The sequence below is a fragment of the Saimiri boliviensis genome, chromosome 8 (genome assembly GCF_048565385.1).
Source record: "Saimiri boliviensis isolate mSaiBol1 chromosome 8, mSaiBol1.pri, whole genome shotgun sequence".
NCBI lineage: Eukaryota > Metazoa > Chordata > Mammalia > Primates > Cebidae > Saimiri > Saimiri boliviensis.
In genome coordinates, this window is record NC_133456.1 from 30,159,908 (window position 1) to 30,184,922 (window position 25,015).

The 25,015-nt window shown below is 44.2% G+C and overlaps 1 protein-coding gene across 4 annotated transcripts in view; it reads right to left on the minus strand.

Moving 5' to 3' along the window:
* The window catches only part of FBXO40 (F-box protein 40), a 33,896-nt gene continuing 8,881 nt past the window's right edge, over positions 1-25,015 (minus strand). The window contains exons 2-6 of one of the 4 annotated variants that reach the window (XM_074404277.1): positions 19,357-19,402; positions 18,623-18,687; positions 10,083-10,115; positions 7,337-9,247; positions 1-3,263 (exon numbers count right to left, since the gene is read on the minus strand). In XM_074404277.1, the coding sequence (XP_074260378.1) occupies positions 3,048-3,263; positions 7,337-9,247; positions 10,083-10,085 (2,130 nt within the window). In that variant the 5' untranslated portion in view covers positions 10,086-10,115; positions 18,623-18,687; positions 19,357-19,402 and the 3' untranslated portion in view covers positions 1-3,047. Of the gene's footprint in view, positions 3,264-7,336; positions 9,248-10,082; positions 10,116-15,611; positions 15,679-18,622; positions 18,688-19,356; positions 19,403-25,015 lie in introns of all 4 variants that reach the window. The other 3 variants (XM_074404278.1, XM_039477682.2, XM_003941636.4) reach the window with 3 other exon arrangements.

The window sequence follows — 25,015 nt, forward strand, 5'->3', positions numbered from 1 at the left end:
TTTCAGAGTGCAAAGCAGCTTTTATTTCCTCTTCTAGAGACATTGGGATTTCTAGTATACAGAGGTCAATCACCACAGATATACTCAATCTCATTCTTCATTTCAGTTTAATTTGACATCACACATAAATCAGACTTTTATAGTGATTTTCATGGCACGTTTTCAAGTTCCATCTTGCTTTTCACTTTTCCTTTCGTTGTAAAACAGAAACTTCTTTTCCAGACCCTTACGCTATTAAGGCAGCACGGTCCTCTCTGGCCCAGTGCTACAGACCTCAGTCTCCATATTCCGCTAATCTCTACTGTGGACTGCCTTTCTTGGCAGTGATACCCACCAAGGGCTTTGCCCGTAGACATCACCCCTCCCTGTGTACACAGTCCCTCTTCACTCCCCTAAGCTGCTTCTAAATCTGTAGCCACATCTAGCTGTCTTGTCTATCAGATAACACTCATGGTTCATGCTGTTCATTCCAGCTTCCTCTCACAAATCATTTCTCTCTAATCCATAGTCACCTGAAAGGCTTTGGTGCCACTGCCCTCTCACTATGAAGTGTCCTTATCTTATTGAAGCTCGTGCTTCAATACAGCTCTGAAGGCAGCAACTGGAGGGGGAGAGTATGGTTGGAAGTGTGCAACTTACAAAGCAGTTGTGGGCAGTGCCACTCTCCTGAACCGAGGCTGCCCCCACCCACCTGATTTGGGAAGGGAAAGGCCTCTGCCCTCTTCCTTTCTGTATGTAGTACCTTGTTTCTCTTCCGTTCATCCATAGCCCCTGATTTTCATCTCCACTGTTCCGTAGTTTCCCTTTCTTCTTCTATTAAAATCACAAACCCAGAGTGGATTTTGGAGGCTTTTTCATCGGAACTGCCACCTGGACAACTCTCTTCCTTCCTTCCCACTGCAGTGTTAGGTTGTTTCCAGTTACTTATCTTCATGGAATAAAACCTTAGGTCATACCCTCATCATATTGTTAGAAAATGGTGCCTTATATACAAATAAGAAATATAAACCAAAGGATGGGATTAGGAAAAATAGAGTGACATGACCAAATAGTACCAAGTGGCACATTACAATGAAAAGATGAGCATGTTTCTGGTCTGAGACTGGCTTTACTGCCTTCTCGACTCTTTTCAGAGGTGTTAGCTACTTCATCTACACCAGCTCTGAACCATGTTTAGAGAGAACCCATGCAATAACAAGCACCCAGATTTACTAGACTCCTCCGTTTATTGGCGGAATTCTTTATTCTCTGCTTCCCTACAATGCCTGTTCTTTTCCTTTCCTATTTCTCACTTGCTTGAGAAATTGCTAGGTCTGCTGGGAAAATGACACCAATTACAGTGAGAGGGATATAAACACAGGGCCAATGACTCAACTTTCCAAGCTTCAGGCATAACCAAAGAGAGCTGAAAGGATACATTCTTGCATGTGGCTGAAGGACATGAAGCCATACCAAACAAATCATCATCTCCATCTGGTTCCCAACTTAAAATCACTACGCATCTAAAATAAATATTTCACTTTCATAAAGAGCTGCATGAAATCATAACTACTGTGGATAGCTAAGGGAGATAAGATTTTGCTGTTCTAAAAAATAAGCATATCCTAACTTATTGTCACTAGTATGAGATCCTTTAGGGATTTTCAACCAGGAGCCATTTTGCTCCCCGACATTCAGCAATGTGTGGTGACATTTTTGGTTGTCGCCTCTGTGTGGGTGCTACTGGCATTTCATGGATAGTTCAAGGATGCTGGCAAGTGTCCTGTAGTGTATAGAACAGTCCCTTAAAACAAATAATTATCCAGTTCAAAATGTCAATAGTTCTCAGGCTAAGAAGCCCTGCTTTGGGGGATGCCAGTTTCTATTGTGTCTTTTTATCTTTTACTTTTGTTCTTATGAATATTCACTGTTTGATACCAAAAACAGCAGTATCATCCATTTTTGTCAGACTGAATGCATGGCCAACAATATGGACGGGTGGGAGTAATTTCAGGGAGCCATTATGTTCACATGTCTTTCTCTCCAAGACCCCAGTAGGTACCCAAGTGTGGTCTAGGAGCTGGTGACTGGTGCCATAGGAACTACAGTGGGCCTTGGCTGGACTTTGCCAAAGGCATGGTCTCCCTGTGCATTCTGGCATGATGCTGAGGTTGGCGTTAGTGTATTGAGGTCATTTCAGATAGGACAGGATGCCCCAGAGCCATGCCTATGTTCTGCCTAACTCAGACTTAGAACGTAATTTTCAGAAGAAAAAAAATATTGACTCCTAAGTCATCATTCAGATGTTACAAAGTAGGCTTGTGGCTTTTTGTCCTAAGGTTCTCCATAAATGTGATGTCTCCTTTGTACTCCCCATTTCTCAAGGCTTTCCTGCTGTATGTTGCCAAGATTCTAACAACAGACTCTGTGACCTCATTTCTGCCTCTCAAGTTTTGGCCGGGTGGCTTTGAGGCTGCCATGCTCAGCCAGGGGCTCTCTTATGTCAGGCTGTGCCTCTCTGGCTTGGAGGCAGTAGGATGACTAAAACGAGCCCCGGACTTGATTGTCAAAATAGACACAGCTCCAGAGCCTTCAAGCTGTGTTCCCTTCACCCTGTGTTCTCTGGGGAGTAACGCTCTGCACCTTAGTTCCATCCTGCATTTACTGTCCCACAAATTTGAAAGTGCTTTGTAAGCAAAAAAGTTCATGTAAAAGCACAGGCCTGTACTGGTTATGGAATTTTGTGGCTCTCTCATCTCTTAAGAAATTGGGTCCATCTTCCAAATGGCCTCAAATTACTTACTTTCTTCTCAGACCAATCTATTTTAGAAAGAAAGAAAAAAGAAAAGGAAAGGAAACAAATCATCAGTATGGCACTATGGTACAGGCCATGTCTTAGGGAATTCTTAGGCCTTGTGTTGAGGTTTTGAAGGACATTGCATGTTCCAATACACCCTCATAAGCAAATAGGCAGTTTACAGAAGGGAGTCCTCAAAACCACACTCTGTCCTACTTCAGGAACTCTGAGACGAAATCCAAGAATGGTGCATTGGGTGACATCTGAATTTTTAGGAGACGTATCTTCCTCGTGGTCTGACTCTGAAGGTGGAGACTAAGCTCTCCCGGGCCTGCTCACGTGGCTCACACATGCTGGTCAAAAGAATCGGGTCAGTTTTGTGCTCTACAATGTTGAAAGGACAAGACTTCAGGTGCTCAGACATGGAGGTGACTTCATTAAACTCCCAGCTCTTGATTTTGGAGAAAAGGCTGCTGAACTGCCAGATCTGTTGAGAAAGATAGAAGTTCAAAGGTGAATATAGGGGCATTACCCTTCAGCTGGCTTTATGTGGGCCCTATTAGGAAATACCCTTCTGTTCTTCCTATTCTTAGACTCCAGAGTGTTTAGTGGCTGCTGCAGACATTTGGTAGCTCCTTCTCCAGCATTCAATTCCTAGTTCCCCTTTCCAACTGATAATCTTCCCAATCAGCCCTGTAGTTGCGAGAATGGTGAACACCAAGCAGCATATTGACCACACACTCTCCCTTGCTCTTCTACCAGCAAGTGATTAATTTTAGAGTAGATGCACAGTTCAAATCAGGACAGTTAGTACCAATGCAACTCTTATTTCAGAACTTTTGTCGAAGATATCAGAAAGCAGGTTCTCTTTTTCCTTCTGTACTTGAACTGTGAAGCTGAAGTCCTAGGAGCTACCAGCAATCAACAGGACCCACCGAAGGAGAACTATCTTACAATGTAGCCATTACAGAGGAAGTAGAGGTAAGAAACAGAAAGAAAAAAATGTCATTTGGGGGCAGTTTTTGAGCTGTTAGATCAAGCCTTACCTGAAGTCGTTACCTTTGAACTTTTAGTTACATAGGCCAGTAAATTCCCTTTATTGTTTATGCTACTTTAGGTTGATTTTCTATTGCTTGAAATTAAAGTATCCTAACTCATAAGAATCTCACTAGAATGGGAGCCCCATAGGAGACTTCTATAATTTCTAAAATATCCTCTGGTCTTTCCACCTGGGATGTGATGGCAAAGTTTTTCAAGTCTGGCTATGTGAGTAGGCATAACCTAATACTCTTTCAATCTGACTACTTCACCTACAGTTTCTTGTCATTGTTCCTATGTAAGAAAAGTGGGTTTTTTTTGAGCTCTTAGACTATTTCCTTTTTACATTAAAAATCCATTCTAGGAGGGGCACGGTGGCTCATGCCTGTAATCCCAGCATTTGGGAGGCCAAGGTGGGCAGATCTTGAGGTCAGGAGTTCAAGACCAGCCTGGCCAACATGGTGAAACCCCATCTCTACTAAAAATACAAAAAATTAGCTAGGCATGGTGGCAGGTGCCTGTAATCCCAGCTACTTGGGAGGCTGTGGCAGGAGAATTGCTGGAAGTCAGGAGGCGAAGGTTACAGTCAGCTGAAATCGAGCCACTGCACTCCAGCCTGGGAGACAGAGTGACACTCAATCTAAAAAACAAAAACAATAACAAAACTATAAAACAACAAAAACAAAAACAAAACCCATTCTGATGTGAGTATACTTTAGCCCCAACTAATTTTCTTTATTTCTTTCTGCAAGGAAATTAGCTTGTCCCAAAGAATATCTGAGAGTGGTCAACCATCATTGAATTGGAGACAAACTGGAGCCAAAAATTAATGTGATTTCTAGTCTCCAAATTAAATTATTTACACCTGATTTTAGGTGGTTTTAGACAATACTATTCGTGAAGGCAGTGTGTCAGTCTGCAATCATGTTTCTTCCTAATATGTGCTTGGTTGGCAATCGATGTTTATTTAACACTTAATACAGGCATGTATACAAGAGGGAGAGTCTTGTAATTACTTTTTGAGGAAGACTGCTCAGGAATAAATAATGGAAAACATACCAAATGTTTTAGACATAATAAATAAAAATAGATGTAAACAACTATAACTCCCCAATGCCAACTCACAAACTCCACATATTAGGAAGAAATTCAACAGTGAGATTATGGAATTATTGGCCTAGATGGGCATCATAAATTCATGGTTCATATTACCAACATGCTTAGCATGAGAAAGGATGCTACAAGCACTGGAATGTGATGAATTAGGAGCCTCACTTCAGCATGGTACAAGCTGGTAGTAGAAGTTATATACAGTTAAACAAACATAACCCATTGGGGAAAAGGAACAAAGTATTTCTGAAGGGAAAGATTCTTTGATTTATACAACAGAGTGTTTTTTGAACAATTAAATTGAGCATTTGAATCACGGGAAATCAGTGGGCCAATTCATTTAGAATATCGAAATGCCTTTATCAAAGGCAAAACTGTTTTAAAAAATTAGTTGATGTGGGATTGAGGAGATTTGTTGGCCTCCTGTATCAGTCAAACTCAGAGCAGGGAAAAGGTGGCACACTCAGACTGGGAAATCTGGAGGATTTTTTTTTAAAAGGAATGATTTACAGACACAAGAGCAGGGTATAGGAAAGCCACAAGATACAGTGCAGTACCCAGGGTGAGTAGCAACCTAGAGAGTTATGCCCTGGTCCTGAAGGAGAAGAAGGGAGGTTGTTGGATCTCAGAGTGAGTAATTTTGTATAGAGACCCACCTGATAAAGCCACCTTCGGTGGAGGGACAGTGCCTGTTCAAAGTGTCATGAAGGAGAGAAAGCATGCAGGGGGGAAGCCAGGAGAATAGATACTTCAACCTCATTCTTCCCTCCCTCCCATTTCCTGCTGACACACTCCATTTAGGTTAGCCCCACTGGAAGCTGGAAGGCAAGGGAGCCAGCTGAGGCAATCTGTACAGGTCAGCCTCCCCGGGGACAGACAGGGTGGAGAAGAATGGAGAATGGATCTTGTGAGCAAACAGAAAATGTTCAGCACGCATATACAGATGAACAGGCTCTATCCTCTGCATTGCTATTTACATGTTTATCAGTCTGTCTTTTCTACTAGATTGACCTCGAGTCAGTCTTATTCTCAGCAATTGTCCCAGTGCCTAGTACTGTGCTTGGCACATAAAAAGCTCCTTAAGGCCGGGCCCAGTGGCTCATGAGTGTAATTCCAGCACTTTGGGAGGCCGAGGCAGGAGGATCACCTGAGGTCAGGACTTTGAGACCAGCCTGACCAACGTAGAGAAACCTTGTCTCTACTAAAAATACAGGATTAGCCGGGCGCGGTGGCTCAAGCCTGTAATCCCAGCACTTTGGGAGGCCGAGGTGGGTGAATCACGAGGTCAAGAGATCGAGACCATCCTGGTCAACATGGTGAAACCCCGTCTCTATTAAAAATACAAAAAAGTAGCTGGGCATGGTGGCACATGCCTGTAATCCGAGCTACTCAGGAGGCTGAGACAGGAGAATTGCCTGAACCTAGGAGGCGGAGGTTGCGGTGAGCCGAGATCGCGCCATTGCACTCCAGCCTGGGTAACAAGAGCGAAACTCCGTCTCAAAAAAAAAAAAAAAAAAAAAAAAAAATACAGGATTAGCCTGGCATGGTGGCGCATGCCTGTAATCCCAGTTACTCGGGAAGCTGAGGCAGGAGAATCACTTGAACCCAGGAGGTGGAGGTTGCAGTGAGCTGAGATGGTGCCATTGCACTCCAGCCTGGGAAACAAGAGTGAAACTCCGTCTCAAAACAAACAAACAAACAAACAAACAAACAACTCATGAAAAATATTTGTTAAGGCCTGGTGCAGTGGCTCACACATGTAATTTCAGCACTTTGGGAGGCCAAAATGGGAAGATCACTTGAGGTCAGGAGTTGAGTAGTTCAAAACCAGCCTGCACAATACAGTGAGACCCCATCTCAATTTAAAAATTAGTCAGATGTGGCTGGGCATGGTGGCTCACACCTGTAATCCCAGCACTTTGGGAGGCCAAGGCGAGAGGATCACCTGAGGTCAGGAATTCGAGACCAGCCCGGCCAACATGGTGAGATCCCATCTCTACTAAATATACAAAAAATTAGCTGGTTGTGGTGGCATGCCCCTGTAATCCCAGCTACTCAGGAGTCTGAAGTGAGAGAATTGCTTGTACCCAGGAGGTTGAGGTAGCAGTGAGCTGAGATAGCGCCGCTGCATTCCAGCCTGGGTGACAGAGCGAGACTTCATCCTCAAAACTATAAATAAATAAATAAATAAATAAATAAATATTAGTTGGATGTGGTGATGCACATCTGTAATCCCAGCTACTTGGAAGACTGAGGCAAGAGGATCACTTGAGCCCAGAAGTTTGAGGCTGTGGTAAGCTACGACTGAGCCACTGCACTTTTGCCTGGCAACAGAGAGACAATCTGTCTCTAAAAAATGAAACAAAAAATTGTTGAATGAACCAATTACTACATAAATGAGTGTTTACTCACCTCTCTGTGGACTCTCCAGGAGAATCCTCCATGGGAATACCTCTTCTTCTTCCATTGCAAGAGGACCATCCCTCTCTCTTGTAACAAAGTGGCACAGATATTCCTCATCAGCACAGACACCTGGGAGAGCTGGGCTAGGCTGACGCTGTCCAAGAACCCAGCAATGTACTGCAAAATCTCCAGGGGCAGGCTGGTTAGAGAATTCTGGCTTTTTCCTCCATGGCCCAAAAGATGGTTGTTCTTCCTTCCCTCACTCAGCTCTGGAGCAACCTCTGGCTTAATGGCAAAGGTCTTGAGCTCCTGACTGTAGATTACTTTTGCCTTTTGCCCTGGGGGACGGAAATGGTTTTGAACAAATGTACATCCCAAGTAGGCAAGGGGGCATCGATGCTGGAACCAGCCATTGAGACACGACTGAATGTCTGTGTGGACATTCTTGAAGTGCAGGGGGAACTCATCCCTCCTGAAGAATTTGTTGCAAGTGAAAGTGAAGGCAGAGCTGCTTTTGTTGTGTCTCCTGGTCACACACTCGCTGTGGAGCTCCACGTGGAGTCCCCCTGGGGTGGCAGGGGCTAGGTCAGCCAGCACTGTCCCAGAGGAAAACTGTTCTGGCTCAAAGTTGTATGTTTGTGTGGCAAAATCCATGAACAGTCCGTCAATGCTTCTGGATTCAGAGATGACATGGCCTTTGAGTTCTCTTTCCAAAGCACACTGGAGGGTGGTCTTGATGAGATCTGATTTGGGCAGATCCTCCACAGTGATCCCCAGATCTGAAGTATCCACTGCCTTGTGTTCACTGGGCTTACAGCTCAACATGGCATCTCCAAGTCGAGCTCGCTTTCCACAGTAGCTCACAGGAACTTTGAAGGTGTACACAGTCTTAACTTCCTGAGCCTCAAGCTTGCCATAAACAAAGTCTCTCTCCTTAGGTGTACAAGCAGGCATCTGACCGAAGTGAATCAGCATCCGCCCATTGTGCACTAGATACATGTTATAGTCCTTTGCATCCACAGCTGTTTTCAGTCTTTCCAGAACACCATCCTGCCAAGGAGCAAGCCCTGTGGTTTCCACGGTTTTATGAATGTCCTGCTGTTTCTGATTCTCCTGTGGTTCTTTCTTTTTGGGAACACCCTCTCCTTCTACCATGCTATCGTCACTGGAAATCTGTTCTTTCTCTGGGCCATTCTTGTTCTTGCTCTCACAGCGCACTGGTGAATTTGTTAAAGCAGAAGCTGCGTGCTCTTTACTGAAAATATTTTCCCACTGGCCAAACTTGTCCAGGTCCATCCCTTCTTTGGTTTTGGCTAGCATCTCCCGTTCTTCTTGACTTAGCTCTGCCATCTCCTCATTAGTTGCTGACAAATCATGTGGTACCAAACCGACATCCAGTCCACCCACTGCTCCTCCCATGTCCTCCACACTGGTTTCACCATTCAGAGTTGGCTCCTTCTCAGTGGCCTCTCTAGTTTCTGGGAAAAGTTCCACCATTTTCAAGGATCTGAAGAGGACCTTCTGGTCCTGCAGGGCCAGGGCTGTGTCCAAACACTCCTCATTGGGGTTTTCTTTCATGATGTTCTCATGAAGGGTGGTTTCAGAGTCCACATTTGGCCAGCGATTCCACTCCATGGAGCAGCAGACCACACTGGCGGGGCACACCTGCAGGTGCTTGGCCAGCTTGTGGCGGGACATGGACAGGGGGCAGCCATATTTGGAGTTGAGGCAGGGAACCTGCTCTAATGGGCAGAGGAGCTGGTGCTCTGCCTCTTTGCACATGTGGAAGGTGGCACCACAGAGCAGGTGGCAGCTTATTACCAGGCAGGAGATGTTGGGTTCCACAGGAATGTAGCAGTGGCGGTTGAAGCACCCCTCGCAATGCCTGTGCTGCCCTGGTGAGGGCCTGCATGCTTTCCCCTGGAGACACCAAGGACAGGGGAAAGAAAACAAATGGATACTGAGAAGAAGCTCTATGCATGTCTGTGACTGTGTTTTAATAGACATATTTCCTGTTTATACCTGCTTTTTATAGAAACCTTGAAATGTGTAGAAAATCACAATCCCGCAATCCAGAAATAACAACTATAATTACTTTTTACAATTTTCCAATAGTTTATTGTATATTTGGAGTAGATGTGTTTAGAATAGGAAAAAAAGAACTGAATATAGTGGACTACATTGTTAACAATGGTTATTTTTGAGTTGTGGATTACAGGTGATATATATCATACAGATAACACTGAATACAACTTCTCATCCTACTTTTTGAGACTAGATTGTTTTATTAGTTATTCTTTGCAAACTTTCTTTATAATGGCAGTGTAACATTTTCGAATATGGGTATGCTATCATTTAATCAGCTACCACCAGAAGGCGGGCTGGGAGGACAGCAGCCATGTCTAGTTGCAGGCATTGAAGTCCCAAGCATCTGGCATGGGGCCTGGACCTTTGTGAGTACTCAGTGCTTGCTGAATGAAGGAACTGTTAACCATTTAGACTATTGCTGGCTTTTTGACTATTTTATTTAAATTTTCACTAAAACTCTTTGCTCAAAAATCCTTCTCAACTCTGTTTTCCCCTTACTCTGCGTCAGTTTCTTCCAGGTTCTGTTCAGCATCTCTGGTTTGGAAAAAAAGCTGATAAATATTACACAAACCATAAAAGCAAGTCTGCTAGCTGCTTGGGCAACAGGCTAAATGAAAAAAGACCTGGACCTCTCAATGTGAAGCTCTAATAAGCTCCTGGTGCTTACCATGGCGCCCCAATTTCTTCTTGCTTCTTAGCTCTAGGGGAAAATACGAATATAAATGATTAGTAAGAAAAGCAGTTAAGTTATCTATATTAACAGGGGCTAAAGAGACTTCACACACTGTCTCATTTAATTCCTTCCACCATCCTGGAGGTGTCTTTTTCCCCATTTTTGAGACAAGGAAACAGAAGCTCAAAGAAGGTAAGTAACTTGTCCAAGGTCACACAGCTGCTAAGCGATGGAATCAGCTTTGCAATCCAGGCCATGCTGGCCCATGCTATTTTCACTGACCCCCACTGCCCTCTGATGGGGCATATTACGAACCATGGGATGTGTAACTTCTGCTTCCTGTAACTTTTCTCCATTGTCTGCTGAAAATTATCCTGGCATTCTAAACACTCTTCTACCCACAGTCTGGCATAGGTTACCTTCTAATCTTCTCTTCTACTGGGGCTTCCTGTCCACTTAGAGGTCAGCCTGGTATCTCTCTTGGTCTGGGGCAGTGTATAGGCATCTGTGAAATATCTGTAATATGCCATTCCCCTTGGCATATTCAGCTGTGCTGTGGCTAGAGCAGAGGTCACAACCCCAAAGGTCCCAGAGGTCGACTGAGTGGAAAGTCTGGCAAGTGAAAGAGAAAATGCCCTGCCTTCAGGGAAATGAAATTTCTCAGCTAGATTGATGCCATATGGGAATGTGTTGCCAGACCTAGTTTTTCCAGAAACAGTAAGGATGAGGAATTTTGTGAGTGGTGATATGGTTTAGTGGTTGGAAGGCAGACTGGACAGGTTTCAACCCTGGCACTACAAGTCAGTGGATTTGAGACTTTGGGAATGCTACTTCACCTCTTTGCTCATCAGTTTCTCCATCTGTAGAGAGAGGATAATAATAGTACTTATCCCATAGTGCTGTTGTGAGGAGTAAATGAGCTAAATATACATGAAACTCTTAGAACAGTGCTTGTCTCATAAGAATTGATCTTTACATGTTTGCTATTATAAAGTAGTATTTTACATGTCATCATAATGCAAAATATTTTGCTGTATAATACATCATAATGCAAAATATTTTACTACATATCAAAATAAAAATACTCTGAATTTTAAATGTTAACAACTAACTTAATTTAAAACAACACTCTATTTGTGCCAAGGAAAATGTTAATGCTGGCCAAATAGGATCTGTAGGTTGCCAGTTTGCAATTATCTGGTCTAGAGAATTTGTAACATAATTTTAGCACTGTGTTAGTCTGTGAAGGAGTGGGGAGGTTAGCATCCAACTGTCAGAAGATCCATAAGTTTAAAATTTGGCCAGGCGCAGTGACTCACACCTGTATTTCTAGCACTTTGGGAGGCTGAGGTGGGTTGATTGTTTGAGCCCAGGAGTTCAAGACCAGTCTGAGCAACATAGTGAGATCCTATCTCTACTAAAAAAAAGGTAAAAAATTAGCTGGACATGGTGGTGCATGCCTGTGGTTCCAGCTGCTTAAGAGTGATGCTGGCCAGGTGTGGTGGCTAACGCCTGTAATCCAAGCACTTTGGAGGCCAAGGCGGGTGGATCACCTGAGGTCGGGAGTTCAAGACCAGCCTGGAGTGATGCTGAGGTGAGAGGATCGCTTGAGTCCAAGAGGTCAACGCTGCAGTGAACCATAATGGCACCACTGCACTCCAGTGTGGGTTCTTGAGAGAGTAAGACCCTGTCTTAAGTTTTTTTTTTTTTTTTTTTTTTTACTTTACTTTAGAATTTGCCAATTCATTGTGGATAAAATTTCCCCTAACTTTAAAAAAAATTCCAAATATTGTTTTTTACTTCCAAAGACAAATCATGAAAAATATAAAATTAAATTTAAAAAAGAAAAAAACATTTCAAATATACAAAAAAGATGAAGGAATATATACAATGAACACCAAAATATACTTAGCTAGATGCAACGATTGCTAACATTTTGCCATTTTTGTGTCCTCTCTCTCCTTCTCTCCTCTCTGTCTCTATCTCCCCCGACCCCTGCCCACCCACCACACACACAGAGTTTTGGCTGAGCCACTTGAAAATAAGTTGTTGGCCGGGCGCAGTGGCTCAAGCCTGTAATCCCAGCACTTTGGGAGGCCAAGGTGGGTGGATCACGAGGTCGAGAGATCGAGACCATCCTGGTCAACATGGTGAAACCCCCGTCTCTACTAAAAATACAAAAAATTAGCTGGGCATGGTGGCACATGCCTGTAATCCCAGCTACTCAGGAGGCTGAGGCAGGAGAATTGCCTGAACCCAGGAGGCGGAGGTTGCGGTGAGCCGAGATCCCGCCATTGCACTCCAGCCTGGGTAATAAGAGGGAAACTCCGTCTCAAAAAAAAAAAAGAAAGAAAGAAAGAAAAGAAGTTGTTGATGTAAGATGCTTTATCCCTAAGTACTTCAGCTTGTATTTCCTAAGAATAAAGCCTTATAGCCGGGCGTGGTGGCTCAAGCCTGTAATCCCAGAACTTTGGGAGGCCGAGGCGGGTGGATCACGAGGTCGAGAGATCGAGACCATCCTGGTCAACATGGTGAAACCCCCGTCTCTACTAAAAATACAAAAAATTAGCTGGGCATGGTGGCACATGCCTGTAATCCCAGCTACTCAGGAGGCTGAGGCAGGAGAATTGCCTGAACCCAGGAGGCGGAGGTTGCGGTGAGCCGAGATCCCGCCATTGCACTCCAGCCTGGGTAATAAGAGGGAAACTCCGTCTCAAAAAAAAAAAAAAAAAAAAAAAAAGAAAGAAAGAAAGAAAAGAAGTTGTTGATGTAAGATGCTTTATCCCTAAGTACTTCAGCTTGTATTTCCTAAGAATAAAGCCTTATAGCCGGGCGTGGTGGCTCAAGCCTGTAATCCCAGAACTTTGGGAGGCCGAGGCGGGTGGATCACGAGGTCAAGAGATCGAGACCATCCTGGTCAACATGGTGAAACCCCGTCTCTAATAAAAATACAAAAAAATTAGCTGGGCATGGTGGCGCGTGCCTGTAATCCCAGCTACTCAGGAGGCTGAGGTAGGAGAATTGCCTGAACCCAGGAGGCAGAGGTTGCAGTGAGCCGAGATCGCGCCATTGCACTCCAGCCTGGGTAACAAGAGCAAAACTCCGTCTCAAAAAAAAAAAAAAAAAAAAAGAATAAAGCCTTATAATAACATTATCTTACCTAAGAAAACTAAAAATACTTTTCTAATATCATATAAAATGCTAATAGTCACTTTTCTCCAGTTGTCCTCAAAATGTCTATTATAGTTATTTTTAATATTTTTGTTTATTCAACATTTTATTGATATATAATAGTCGTACATATTTGGGGGTACATGTAATATTTTGATGCCTGTATACAATGTGGAATGATAAAATCAGGGTAATTGGGATATCCATCACCTAAAACACTTTTCTTTGTGTTAGGAACATTATAATTCTTCTCTTTTAGCTTTTTCTTTTTGAGACAGAGCCTCACTGTTGCCTAGGCTGGAGTGCAATAGCACATCACAGCCCACTGAAACCTTCATCTCCTGGGTTCAAGCGATTCTCCTGCCTCAGCCTCCCAAGTAGCTGGGATTACAGGTGACTGCTACCATGTCCAACTAATTTTTTTGTGTTTTTAATAGAAATGAGGTTTCACCATGTTGGCTAGGATGGTCTTGACTTTATGATCCACCCACCTCAGCCTCCCAAAGTGCTGGGATTACAGGCATGAGCCACCATGCCTGGCCCCAAATTTTTTAACTGATACATAATATTTGTACATATTTATGGTGTACATGTGATATTTTGTTACATGCTACTGAGTGTGAAAGAGGAATAACGGTAGAGTGCTCTGTGCTCCTAATAGCCCTAGTCAGGGGGCAGGTGAGAAGTTCCAAGCAGGAGCATCAAACAGGGTTAGGACCCAGCAGAAAATAAACAAAGCTGTTAAAGACAGAGAAAGAGAGGAACAGAGTAAGGTGGCTGAGAGTGTTGGACTGTGCTATGGTCTGAATGTTTGTGCCCCGCCCCCCCAAATTAGAATGTGGAAATCTAATTACCAATGTGAAGGTGTCTGGTCGTGGGGCCTTCAGGAAGTGATTATGTTCGAGAAAGCCCTGCTTACCAGGCCTCTTGTTTAATAAGACGTCACTAGCGTGACTCCATCTTAAAGTGAATAGCGAGGCACTCACAAGACACCTGTAAGGTTAATGCTTATGGTCTGAAAATAGCCACATCCCAAGCTGACCACCACTTATAATTACAGAATATTTATGGCCAGACAAAACATCTCACACCAAGCCTGCAGGACGTCCAGATGTCCTGAGAGTGCAACCATCTTTACTTAGAGAGAATTTTTTGTTGTTGTTGTTGTTTTTTTTTTTGAGGAGGAGTTTCGCTCTTGTTACCCAGGCTGGAGTGCAATGGCACGATCTCGGCTCACCGCAACCTCCGCCTCCTGGGTTCAGGCAATTCTCCTGCCTCAGCCTCCTGAGTAGCTGGGATTACAGGCACACACCACCATGCCCAGCTAATTTTTTTTGTATTTTTAGTAGAGACGGGGTTTCACCATGTTGACCAGGATGGTCTCGATCTCTTGACCTTGTGATCCACCCGCCTCAGCCTCCCAAAGTGCTGGGATTACAGGCTTGAGCCACCGCGCCCGGCTAGAGATAATGTTAATGAGCAAGCCGGGGTTAAAAATTTAAAAGATTCCGGGAATCACTCAAATGCCCCAAGGCAGGCGTCCCCAAACTTTTTACACAGGGGGCCAGTTCACTGTCCCTCAGACCGTTGGAGGACCGCCACATACTGTGCTCCTCTCACTGACCACCAATGAAAGAGGTGCCCCTTCCTGAAGTGCGGCGGGGGCCAGATAAATGGCCTCAGGGGGCTGCATGTGGCCCTCGGGCCGGGCAGTAGTTTGGAGATGCCTGCCCCAAGGTGTCCGTCGGGAAGCTCCTGGGACAGCACTTTTTATACAGAGGACACCAACCCCCCACCTGGCCCCCAGTCCTTGGAGGCCAGAACACATCTGAAAACTGCAGTCATAGCCGTCGGTTGGAAAAAAGTTTTGAAGCACAATGGCCATCGAGCCCGTGACCGCCCCCGTTGCATGTGAAATCCACGCGGATGTCAGCGGCAGTGACTGCAGCCCAGCCCTGGGCCTGGGTGGGTTCATGTCCAATCTTGTTCAATCACTAGATGATTCTAACATCTAAATAAACCTCTTTTTATACGGAAAAAAAAAAAATTTAAAAGATTGATGGTCATTGATAACACTGACAGCCACTCCCTTTAGTGAGCACATCTGCACATTTCAAGTTTAATTAAGCTCCTTATGGTTTTTTTTTTTTCTTTTTTTCTGTTTTGGAGACAGTCTCATTCTGTTACTCTGTTGCCCAGGCTGGAGTGCAGTGGCGCCATATAGGCTGACTGCAACCTCCGCCTCCCAGGTTCAAATGATTCTCCCACTTCAGCCGCCCGAGTAGCTGGGATTACAGGTGCGCACCACCACGCCAGGCTAATTCAGTATTTTTAGAAGAGACAGGGTTTTACCTTGTTGGCCAGGCTTGTTTGAAACTCCTGACCTCAAGTAATCCACCTGCTTCGGTCTCCCAAAGTGCTGGAATTACAGACATGAGCCACCATATCAGGCCTTGTAGTTTCTTAGAAGTAGAGCCACTAACAAAAGAGGAAGGATTCCTTCTTTTGCTGCAGATGCCATAGCCTGTAACAGTAGTTTCCAACAACAGTAGCTTCTTTCACTGTGCTCTGTGACTTGCCTCAAATCCTTTCCTGTGAGAATCCAAGAACCCACTCTTGGGGTTTGGATCATGACCCTCTTTTCTGGCAACATCTTTCTGGTGTCATCGTATGGGGATTGACAATAAGAAGAAACTCCCACTCTGAAGGACAACAGTCTGCGCAGCATCGATTGGCTGACTTTGGGTAAGCAGGGCTCATTTTAGAGTCATTAAGCCATTCTGGGGGACAAGAATGCTTGTCCACTACTACCTGGGTTAGAGGCCCAAGGCTCAAGGGGTTACAAGCACCAGGGTTTATTTGGGAAAATGGATTTGGCCCTATGAGATGTTTGCCACTATCTCTTTGGGAGAAATCCACATTGTGCTCTCTGCTGCTGGCCTGATCGTCCTGCTTCTTGTCTCCTCTTGGCTTGCTGCCTTTGTTTCACAGAAGCCCTGAGGCTGCCACAGAAAGGAAGGATGGCCTAAACAGTTTAGCTTTTTTTTTTTTTTTCTTTTTTTTTTGGGGGACAGAGTCTCACTCTGTCACCCAGGCTGGAGTGCAGTGGTGTGATCTCAGCTCACTGCAACTTCCACCTCCTGGGTTCAAGCAATTCTCCTGCCTCAGCCTCCTCAGTAGCTGGGATTACAGGCACCTGCCACCATGCCCAGCTGTTTTTTGTATTTTTAGTAGAGACAGAGTTTCAACATGTTGGCCAGGCTGGTCTCAAACTCCTGACCTCAAGTGATCCGCCCACCTCAGCCTCCCAGAGTGCTGGGATTACAGGAATGAGCCACCACGCCCCGCCACCAAACAGTTTAGCTTTTACTTTCCTTGCCTCTCCTCTGACTCAATTTGCCACTTGTCTGAGGGACACTGGAAACAAGAAGTCTCTTGGGAATCTACTCTTTTTGTACCTTAATTATCAGAAGAGATGGGCAACAACTCCTCCATTACTGCGGTATTTAACAGCCATATGTGACAAGATTAAATATGCCCTGTAAGCAAAAGCCTCTTTTATGTCTGACCTTGCAAACAGCCCTGGAATGGAGGACAAGAGACTTTTTCTTAACAGTTTTCTCTTGTCTTTTAATCAGAGAATCATCTTTCATCTGCCGGGCCTTGCTTTCTAGACCCAGAATATCATTTTTTGCCCTGAAATAGTTCTGTCAGGGAATCCCAAGTTATAGCTTGCCCATTTCCCTTGTTCGTTCAACATGTATTTTTTTTTGCTGGGTTCCTTGTGGCACTGCCTCAGGCAACCATGGGTCTGCTTACTTGTTGTTATTATCTTGATATGAACAAGGGGACTCAATGGGCTCCAGGAGTTTCTCCCTTGGCCAAATTGGCACTAACTCCCTTTTAGTGGAGCTCGGCTGGAGGCAATGCAATCTTGCTGACAAGGGGTATTTGGCACTCTCAGTCCTCTTGGAGAATGTGGGGGTATCTACCTGAAGAGCTCAATGCTAGGGTGCGTTTTAACCCATTGGGAAAGATTTAAGCTGGATGGGCTTAAGAAAAACTTTTTTTTTTTTTTTTTTAAATAACACTGGCTTTAGTATCCTTTGGGAGGACCAGAAAGGTGGACTTCAGGTGGTACAACAACCCCTAACTCACTATATTTCGGCTTGATTTGTTTTGCAGAAGGGAAACTAAGTGGGGAGAAATACTCTATGTGAAGGCCTTCCTAATGGTTAGCCAGGATTTGAAACACGCTTGTATATGCTTGATAGAAAGAAAAATAAGGGACTAGACATAATTCATGACCACTTAATGCAAATACCTTGTAATCCTAGGCTTTGCCTAGCTGGTGCCGCATTCCCTGCTGCTAGTTCAAGCGCTCCAGAGTTACAAAGTCACACTCCTAGTTCCCCAGAAGTGTCCAAACTACTATTAACCCCTACTGGTTCTTTGGGGATGTCCGATGTCCTGACATCACCTTCTCCTTACCCTTCAAGCCCTGTCTTACATCCATTCCCCAAAGAGCCTAGCCCCACCAGCACCACTCTGAGCGGGGCCTCTTACCAGCTGGCGAAGTTGACTCTTTGCCCTCTTCAGGAGGTGGCAGATGGTAACAGGGGCACTCTATGGGTACATATACCCTTTTCTGTATCTGACAGCCTTATGCCAGGAATAATTCAGCTGGTTTTTAGAGGATTAGGAACATTTATAGATGAATTTGTGAGAGTAACACTGACATATGATTTAACCTGGCCAGATTTGCATAAACTTCTGTCTACCTGCTTCACAGTAGAAGAAAAGCAGCATATTATGGGAGCTGTTAAAGCATATGCAGAGGGAGTAGCAGCCTGCAACCAGGGGCATGACATCCATCCAGTGGGAGGCACAGCAGTGCCTGACTGGGACCTAATTGGAGTTATCAAGAGGAAGTAAGTTTGGGCAGCCAAGATGGGCAGATCACTGAAGGTCAGGAGTTGGAGACCAGCCTGGGCAACACGGTAAAACCCCATCTCTACTAAAAACATAAAAATTAGCCGGATGTGGTGGCACATGCCTGTAGTCCCAGCTACTCGGGAGGCTAAGCCAGGAGAACTCAAATATGGAGGCGGAGGTTGCAGTGAGCTGAGATCTTGCCACTGCGCTCCAGCTTGGGCAACAGAGTAAGACTCTGTCTCAAAAAAAGGAAGTAAGAAGCTTGAGAGGAAAAACCATATGACTATTTGCCTCCTTGAAGGAATGAGAAGATGTGTGATAAAGACTGTTAATTATGATGAAGTCAGAGAAATTAGGGAAAGGATGAAAACCCAGCCTTGTTCCAAGGACAGTTAATTGAGCCCTTGAGGAAATATACTAACACTGACCCTGACTCCAAGGAGGGACAGGCATTGCTAGGAGTCCATTTCATAACCCAGTCTGCTCCTGAGACCTGCAGGAAGATATAAAAGAAACCTTGGGCCCCTGGATTTCCATAAATCAGCTTTTAGACATGACTTTTACAGTTTTCAATGACCAAACCTCCCAAAAGGCCCAGCTTTTAGCTGCAGCCTTGAGCTCTCCCCCCCTTCAGAGCCAATGCCTTATCCCCCAAGCCCTGCCAGAGGAAGCAAGCAGGCAGAAAGCCCCATTCTGGGCCTCTGGGCCACTGTGCCCTGGGTGTAAATCAATGTGTTTTCTGTAAGAAGATTGGTCACTGGAAGAGGGTATGCCTTTTGCCCCCAAGAGAGCTGTTGGCTCCTGAACCCATGATGGCCCAGCAGATCCAAGAGTGATGGCTGGAGACTTCACACCTCAGTTCCTGTTGGACAATTAGCCATTGCTCTGGAGGAGCCTCAGGTGACTCTTGAAGTGGCAGGTAAGATTATTAATTTCTTATTCAGTACAGGAGCAGTTTATTTTGTTCAGGCCCAGCATAATGGGGCCCTGTCTTCTCATAGCTGTATGGGCATTGACAGGCAAACCCAGAAATGCCACTTTCCTTATCCTTTAAGCTGTTCTTCAGGGACTCTGGTTTTCTTGCACGGCTTTTTAGTACTACCTGCATGCCCCACCCCTTACTGGGGAGGGATTTATTGATTTGGCTGCAAGTTATAGTTACCTTCAGAGATCATAAAGCAAACGAGTGTTACTTTTATTCCTGTCCCCTGAGGAGAGAAAAAAGGTAGATAAGGATGCATTTTCTGCAACCAGTCCATCCAGATCCACAACCTCTGTTTGACTTTGAATGGTTTGATCCAGATACTCATTCAACCTCACAACTAACCTGGACAGTTCTCCCTCAAGGGTTGAGGGATAGCCCATACCTGTCTGGAAATGCTCTAGCTAAGGATTTAAAGAATCTATAACTGCAAAAGGGCACAATTATTCAGTATGTAGATGATTTGTTCATTGCTAGCCCAACTAAAGAGGACTCAGATAATACTACTGTTAAATTGCTAAGTTTCCTGGGAACTAGTAGATATAAGGTATCATCACACAAGTCTCAGATTTCTACTCAGAAAGTCAAGCATTTGGGATATGTCTTTTAAAATATTTTTTTCAATTATTTACTATTAGTTTATTTTTTTATTTATAGCATTTCCCCAGAATTAATTTGGGATATATCTTAACCTCTGGCACCCAAGCCATAGCCTCAGACCAATGTGGGTCTTTTTAGGGATGATGGGGTTCTGCCACTTATGGGTGCCTGGATTTGGGCAAACATTCCAAGCCTCTACATGAGGTTCTAAAAAGGACAGATTTAAAACTCTATGATTGGAATCAGAATTGCTGACAAACCTTCAATACTCTCAAAGTGAAATTGAGCTCTGCTCCAGCCTTAGGCCATTTTTCCTTTATGTGACCAAAAAGCAAGGTATGGCCTTGGATGTTCTTGCCCAAAAATTGGGGAATATTACACAGCCAGTAGCCTACTTTTCTAAGCAACTAGACCATGTGGCTTCTGCATGGTCTGGATGCTTTAGGACTGTTGCAGCTACTGCTCTTCTGGTAGACAAAGCTAAAACACTAACTTTAGAATAGCACCTGGAGGTTTTGACCACACACCAAGTGTATGTCCTAGAGGTTAAGGGGCACCAGTGGATGATGGGAGGATGTCTATTAAAGCATCAGGACTTACTGTTAGATACGCCAGACATAACTTCTAAAAGTTTGCCAAGTAAATCCAGCTGCTTATCTGACAGAGTCCACAAACACTCCAAACAATTCCTGCCTACAGGTTATGGAGCAAATTTATTCTAGCAGACTAGACTTAAGAGATGAGCCCCTTAACAATCCTGAGGCAGAATGGTTTACAGATGGAAGCTGAGCTAATTGCCCTTACTCGGGCTCTGCGATTTGAAAAGGGCATAAAAGTTAATGTTTATGTTGAGTCCAAGTATGCCTTTTTAATGCTTTGTGGTCATGCTAACATTTGGAAAGAGTGGGGACTCATGACCCTGAAGGCCTCCCCCAGAAAAAATCATTCAGAGATTTTGAGCTTGTTAGATGCTGTTTTACTGCCAAAGGAAGTTGCTGTAATTCATTGCAGAGGACATCAAAAGGGAGACTCTGATATTGTAAAAGGAAATGTCCCTTGCAGATGTGGCAGCCAAGGCCACTGCACTAAAAGAGCCAGTTCAGCTTATGGGCATGCTAGTGCCCACTGCCCCAGATATAGCTGAGGCAGAATACTCCAAGGAAGAACGAAAATGTGCCAGGGATCACAATTCGGCCCAGGACCCCTCTGGCTGGCTAATGGTAATAAATTACTAATGACAAATGCTGATCAATGGAGAATAGTTAAGTATTTTCATAATTCCACTCATTAGGGAAGGGATTCTTTATATTTCAGTTGATATCTTATTTGTTTATGAGAAAAACGTTTCCAGACTCTAAAACGGGTAGCTTGAGCCTACAAGCTCTGTGCCCAAAATAACCCAAACAGCTAATCACTGTCCCCATCTCTAGTTAAACCCATCCAACATAGAGAAACCAATCTGGGTGAAGTCTGGCAACTAGATTTTATTCAAATGCCTCTTTGCAGGGGATTCAAATATTTACTGTTGTTTACTGTTACCTTCACTGGTTAGGTCAAGACTTTCTTTCACTTGAGCCAAAAGAGCTTTAGAGGTCTCTAATTTTTTTTTTTTTTTTTTTTTTGAGATGGGAGTTTTACTCTTATCACCCAAGCTGGAGTGCAGTGGCATGATCTCGGTTTACTGCAACCTCTGCCTCCAAGTGCAAGCAATTCTCCTGCCTTAGCCTTCCAAGTAGCTGGGACTACAGGAATGCACCACTACACCCAGCTAATTTTTGTATTTTTAGTAGAAACAGGGTTTCACTATATTGGCAACTCTAGTCTCGAACTCCTGACCTCAGGGGATCCGCCTGCTTAGGCCTCTCAAAGTGCTGGGATTACAGGCATGAGCCACCACACCCGGCATATCTAAATGTTTATTAAAAGAAATAATCCTCAGTTTGGGTTACCTGAAAGACTGCAAAGTAACTATGGCTTCTGTTTCACAGCAGGCATAACCCAATACCTATCCTTGTCGTTGGGAATCCAACAACATCTTCACTCTGCAGGGAGACCCCAGTCCTCTGGAAAGGTGGAAAGGGTTAATCACAAGCCAAAGAGGATTCTAGCTAAATTTTTGCCAGGAAACATCAGAGACCTGACTTTCTCTATTGTCTGTAGCTTTACTGCAGGTTTGAGCTGCTCCAATTAAGTCCTTTTGTATTAATATATGGAAGGCCTTTCCTAACTGCCGATCTCCTAATAGATGAAATGATTCATTAATTACAAAAATATGTCATCAATATAGGACAAATGCAAAATGCACTGTGTGAATATGGATGCAAAAGGCTTTCCCTCCCTACGTGAGAGGAAAATTCTGTTTCGGTTCAACTAGGGTATTTAATCTTACTAAAGACTTGAACAGAAGGATCTCCAGCAGACCAGCTTTCCCCAATGTGGAAAGGATCATATCGAGTTCTCTGAGCACTCCAAGAGCAATTAAACTTCAAGGGATTCACAGTTGGGTACATCTGTATTGCTCTGAGCACTCCAAGAGCAATTAAACTTCAAGGGATTCACAGTTGGGTACATCTGTATTGAATTAAACCTGTTTCTTATGAAGCTCCATGAGCTACCAACACCCAGTTTGCTAATGTAGTCCACTTTTGTGAGCTGGTAGAAGGTCTATGCTTCCTATTCAGGAGAAATCCCTGGAAACTTCCTACTACAAAGTGACGCTCAGGATAAGGTTGAGGGCAAGGTTAGTCTTCCTGATCCTCCTCCTGGTTATCTTTTACTTTTACTGGTATAAGTCTGTCCCAGCTATGAGTAAGCAATATCTATGCCCTTACAGGATATAACTACAGAACATAGCTTCTCTTATATTCTTATCTGTTTTGGGGCTTCTACCCATCTTTTCACTATTGCTGGAGGTTCAAATCTTTTCTTAAAATGGGCACAGGACTATGCCAATGTCCTCTTGCTGGATTTGTGAGGTATTGCCCTCCTCCAGCACCTCAGGCTTGCCCTGGTGGATATCCCTCACACAGGGACATGCTTAGATAACTTACAGACATACTTAGAGAACCTTAAACAATGGACAGGAGCACAAATATCTGGCCTGACTTGGAACAATGTAACCCAATGGCCAATTAACAACACTTTTAGCAATTCTGGGCATAGGAAGCCATTCTCAGTAAATGAGACCACAGAAAAGGTTCTTGCACTGGGCACCTCCTTTCTAAACCCAAAGACAAACATCCAAACTAAAAAGCTTGAAAACTTCAGTTTTAAAGAATGATTTCTTCAAATTTGGGATGGTTTTATGTGACTAACCACCTCTGCAGGATACCTGTCAGGTAGTCCCATTGTATTAGGAACAATGGAATTACTCCCTTGATGCTTTGACAAATGCTACTTGTGTCATGGGATAGATTCCTGCAAGACAATGCCAGCATACCACAGTCCTGCAACAAATGGACTTATCAGCTGCCAGTTGGTCACAACAACCAAAACTCAACTGATATGCATCTCTTAGGAACTTAGTGGATATGTGGCACCAATCTTTGACCATGATTGCCTTCTGGGTGGCTAGGACATAGTACATGAAACTTACCTTAACTCCACTTGTAAGTATCTACTTACAAGTGAGAGAGGAAGCCATATGCAGGGAAGTAAAAGCACAGAATAGAAATTGGAGCCATGAAGTACATAGCCAAGTATGGCGGCTTTGGGGGAAATTAGGAAGAAGTAGAACCAGAGAAAGAGAGACCAGAGAGCTAAAAGAGTCAGGACTATGTTGACACAGATGTAAAGGAAAGGGTGAGCTATAGCCTCAAATGATACTGCAAAGTTAAGAACAAGGATGACAATGCACTGCTATGGGAGGTCCCCAAAGAGCTCTTACCAAAGCAAGTGTGGCATTTTAGGTGTGCAGTGAGATCCTTGGCCATTGAAAATGTGTTGTTTGCTTCCCATCCCCCGCCACCCCACCCCCTCGCTTTAACACTGATTCAGTTTAAAACTGCTGAAGTTGTTTGCTTTCAGAGGAAGGAAAAGCTATTAAGCATACACTCCACTGTTGGCAGGGCATGTCCTGTCTGAGAGAATGTGACCATCTGTTTTTTTTCTTTTTTTTTTTTTGAGATGGAATTTCATTCTTATTGCCCAGGCTGGAGTGCAATGGCACAATCTCAGCTCAATGCAACCTCCATCTCCCAGGCTTAAGCAATTATCCTGCCTCAGCCTCCTGAGTAGCTGGGATCACAGGTGTGTGCCACCACGCCTGACTAATTTTGTATTGTTAGTAGAGTCGGGGTTTCTCCATGTTGGTCAGGCTGGTCTTGAACTCCAGACCTCAGGTGATCTGCCCAACTCGGCCTCCCAAAGTGCTGAGATTACAGGTGTCAGCTACCATGCACAGCCAACCATCTGTTTTTATTCAGAAGAGAAATTCACTAATTAGGACAAAGTCTGGATAATTCAGAGTCCTCTGCTGGTTTTTAGATGGGAAAGAAGGGGAAAATCACTAATGGAATAAGGCTCTGTGATAAAAGCTACCAGCTCCAGAAATGTCTAACTTCATATTTGCTAGTCTGTTCTGTCATTAAGTAGAGCTCAGGTCCTGGGAAGGGAAAAGAAGGGCTGGTTAGTTCTGGGTGTCTCCATGTGTGCAGTGAGAGCTCTGCCCCAGCAGCAGGTATGTGTCTGGCTGGAGGGACACTGGTGATTAACTCTAAGCTCAATCATTTCTTACCCTTCAGCACTATGGATTGTGGTTCTTGAGAACAGTGTTATTGAAGCTGAAAACATTTGTGGTACATCCTTATTGCTCTCCAGCTCTTTGAGGTTACTTGAAAATTTCTCTTTAAGAGATAATAAAGATGCTGGGTTCCTCGCCCCCCCTCCCCCATTTGCTATTTAAAGCTCTTCTGCCAGGCTCTGGAGCTACACCAGATGAGTGACTTTGAGAGAGAACATGTGCAGAGCAGAAAGGCACGGTGAGTGGAGACCACTCCAGAGAAATCTGGCAGTGGAAGGAAGGGGGAAGATGAAATAGCACAAATCACATCTCAGCCTTTTGTTGTATATGTGGGGGAAATTGTTCTCACTGAGATAAGGGTCAATCTGGAACTCTTGATAGTCTAATCATGTCTGGGTAAGTGGGATGATCAAATGTCCTGATTTGCCTGGAACTCTTCTGGTTTAGCATTGAAAGTCCCATGTCCCAGAAAACACTTGAGTCCCAGGCAAACTTGGA